This window comes from Sinocyclocheilus grahami, unplaced genomic scaffold (genome assembly GCF_001515645.1).
Source record: "Sinocyclocheilus grahami isolate Dianchi unplaced genomic scaffold, SAMN03320097.WGS_v1.1 scaffold1621.1, whole genome shotgun sequence".
NCBI classification, from domain to species: domain Eukaryota; kingdom Metazoa; phylum Chordata; class Actinopteri; order Cypriniformes; family Cyprinidae; genus Sinocyclocheilus; species Sinocyclocheilus grahami.
In genome coordinates, this window is record NW_015506800.1 from 212,611 (window position 1) to 214,973 (window position 2,363).

General features: G+C 45.4%; 1 protein-coding gene across 1 annotated transcript in view; it reads left to right on the top strand.

The window, feature by feature from the left end:
- The first annotated feature begins 284 nt into the window (after positions 1 to 284).
- The window catches only part of LOC107571608 (cell division cycle protein 23 homolog), a 7,083-nt gene continuing 5,004 nt past the window's right edge, over positions 285 to 2,363 (top strand). Inside the window, 4 exon segments of the mRNA XM_016257937.1 lie at positions 285 to 446; positions 872 to 944; positions 1,031 to 1,168; positions 1,267 to 1,309. Coding sequence (XP_016113423.1) covers positions 337 to 446; positions 872 to 944; positions 1,031 to 1,168; positions 1,267 to 1,309 — 364 coding nt within the window. The 5' untranslated portion in view covers positions 285 to 336.

Genomic DNA, 2,363 nt, shown 5'->3' on the forward strand with positions numbered 1-2,363 from the left:
CACTCACTCACACACACACACACACACTCACAGAGAGAGAGAGAGAAAAGAAAAGGGATCTAAAAATATTCACATAATATATAGCCCATATATAGTTAGTCTTAATTTGACCTATTCTCATATGCATGGAATTCCGTCGTAAAAAATATCGAATTAATTCAAACTAATTTGAGAAGGGCTTCTAAGTAACGTCTCACAGATGAGTCATTGCAACAATCCACTCCATTTCAAACTAAGAATAAATTCTAGAAACGTAATCTACGTCTTTCCGGAGGCAGCGGTTGGACCAATCAGCTCTTGCGCTCGGGTGACGTCGGCATGACGTATTTATGAAAAATGGCGGCTACCCGCAGCAGCGAGTTCGGCGACTTGGTTCAAATTAAAAAACAACTTATCTCGATTATAGCGCAGTGTAAGGAAAGAGGACTCGTCCACAGTGTGAAATGGTAAAAGATATTCTATTGATAGTGTAACACATGTCAGGAATACAGCCAGTTATTTAACTGCATGTCGTATTGTGTTAGCATGACAGCTAGTAAACATCAGAGCTAGACTCGGACACGAACACTAGCGGGTTATTTCACACTGCGTTTAACACAGTGGTGCATTTGAAAGTGCTATAGACTGTACTCTTTAAACACCTTTGGAATATAAACACGACGCTCATTCAGTGTCAGCACGATACAGCACGATACAGCACGTATCACCTCATATATCCCCCTGCTGTGTTTTCTGAATGTGTTATATAGCTGGAATATGTCTTGTAGAAGCTTCCAGTAAACGGCAGATAATCTGAATAATAATGAATATGCACTAAGTGGGGGTGGATATGTCTGTATGCATGCAAATGAAGCTGTTGTTTGTGTTCCAGGGCATCAGAACTGGCTTTTTCTTTGGATCCACTCCCTCTGAATGAGATCCCTGCAGCGCTGGAGCTCACCGAGGTCAGTCTGGAGGCCTGAAGCCCCTCACGCTCAGTGAAGAACTAGTTAAATGCATGTAGCACCACTGACCGCCTTCTTTCTTCCAGGAGGACGCCCGAGATTTGGATGCCCTGTGTCTGGCCAAATCATACTTTGAGCTGAAGGAATATGATCGAGCTGCGTATTTTCTCCGCGGCTGCCGCAGTCAGAAAGCATATTTTCTCTACATGTATTCCCGCTACCTAGTGAGATGCTTCGCTCTTGTTTTTATGTGAATGTTTTAGATCCCCGTCTCTTCGGAGGTGAAATGTGAACAAAGCAATGTACTTCTTTATTCTCTCAGTCAGGCGAAAAGAAGAAAGACGACGAGACCGTGGACAGCCTGGGTAAGATTGAGCGTCTGAAACCGTGTCCCCGGCGGAGATGGTCTCGTCATCAGCATGTGTTTGGTTGCAGGTCCGCTGGAGAAGGGGCAGGTCCGAAACGAAGCCCTGCGAGAGCTCAGGGTGGAGCTGAGCAAGGAACACAGCGCCGGAGAGCTGGACGGGTTTGGGCTCTATCTGTAAGTATCAGATTAGTTCTCAGATAGTGGAACGGAGTGCAGGTCTGTCCTGATTGATTAGCAGAGATTACCACTGGTTGTAGAAAACGGTGATGTTCTGGTGCTGTTTGTTAATATCATCCTGATTGGACACCAGTTATGGGGTGGTTCTGCGGAAGCTGGATTTGCTGAAGGAGGCGGTGGAGATCTTTGTGGCGGCGACACATGCTCTGCCTCTGCACTGGGGATCCTGGCTGGAGCTCTGCAATCTCATCACCAACATCGAAATGGTACTTCTTTTTCCAAAGCGACCGTGTGCTGTGTGGTTCGTGGCATGTACGCTGAAGCAGAAGCTGGTGTGTGTGTTGTGTGCTCCTCAGCTGAAGTCCCTGTCTCTGCCGGAGTGCTGGGTGAGGGATTTCTTCATGGCACACATGTTCACCGAGCTGCAGATGATCAAAGAGGCGCTGCAGAAATACCAGAGCCTCATGGAAGCAGGCTTCGCCAAAAGCACATACATCATCTCCCAGATCGCCGTGGCTTACCATAACATACGAGGTGAGGGATATCTGCAGAAAATACACTAGCAGTCAAACGCTTTTGAACCGTAAGATGTTTTCTCTTCTGCTACTCAAGCCTGCATTTATTTGATCAGAATTTGAAATACAGCAAAAGCTGTAATATTGTGAAATGTTTCTTTAAAAACAGATTGACTTTCTGATGACGTGTGCTGGTCTTCTCCAGTCGTTTATTCTGGCCCTTTCTTACGATTCACTGCAAGCTCACATTAATTTTGAGTGCATTGCCCACATTTCAAAATCCAGTCCACAGATGCCCTATGTTTTTTCTTTTATGATAATCCGTTACAGATGCATATGAAAGAAAAGATCGGTCTCTAC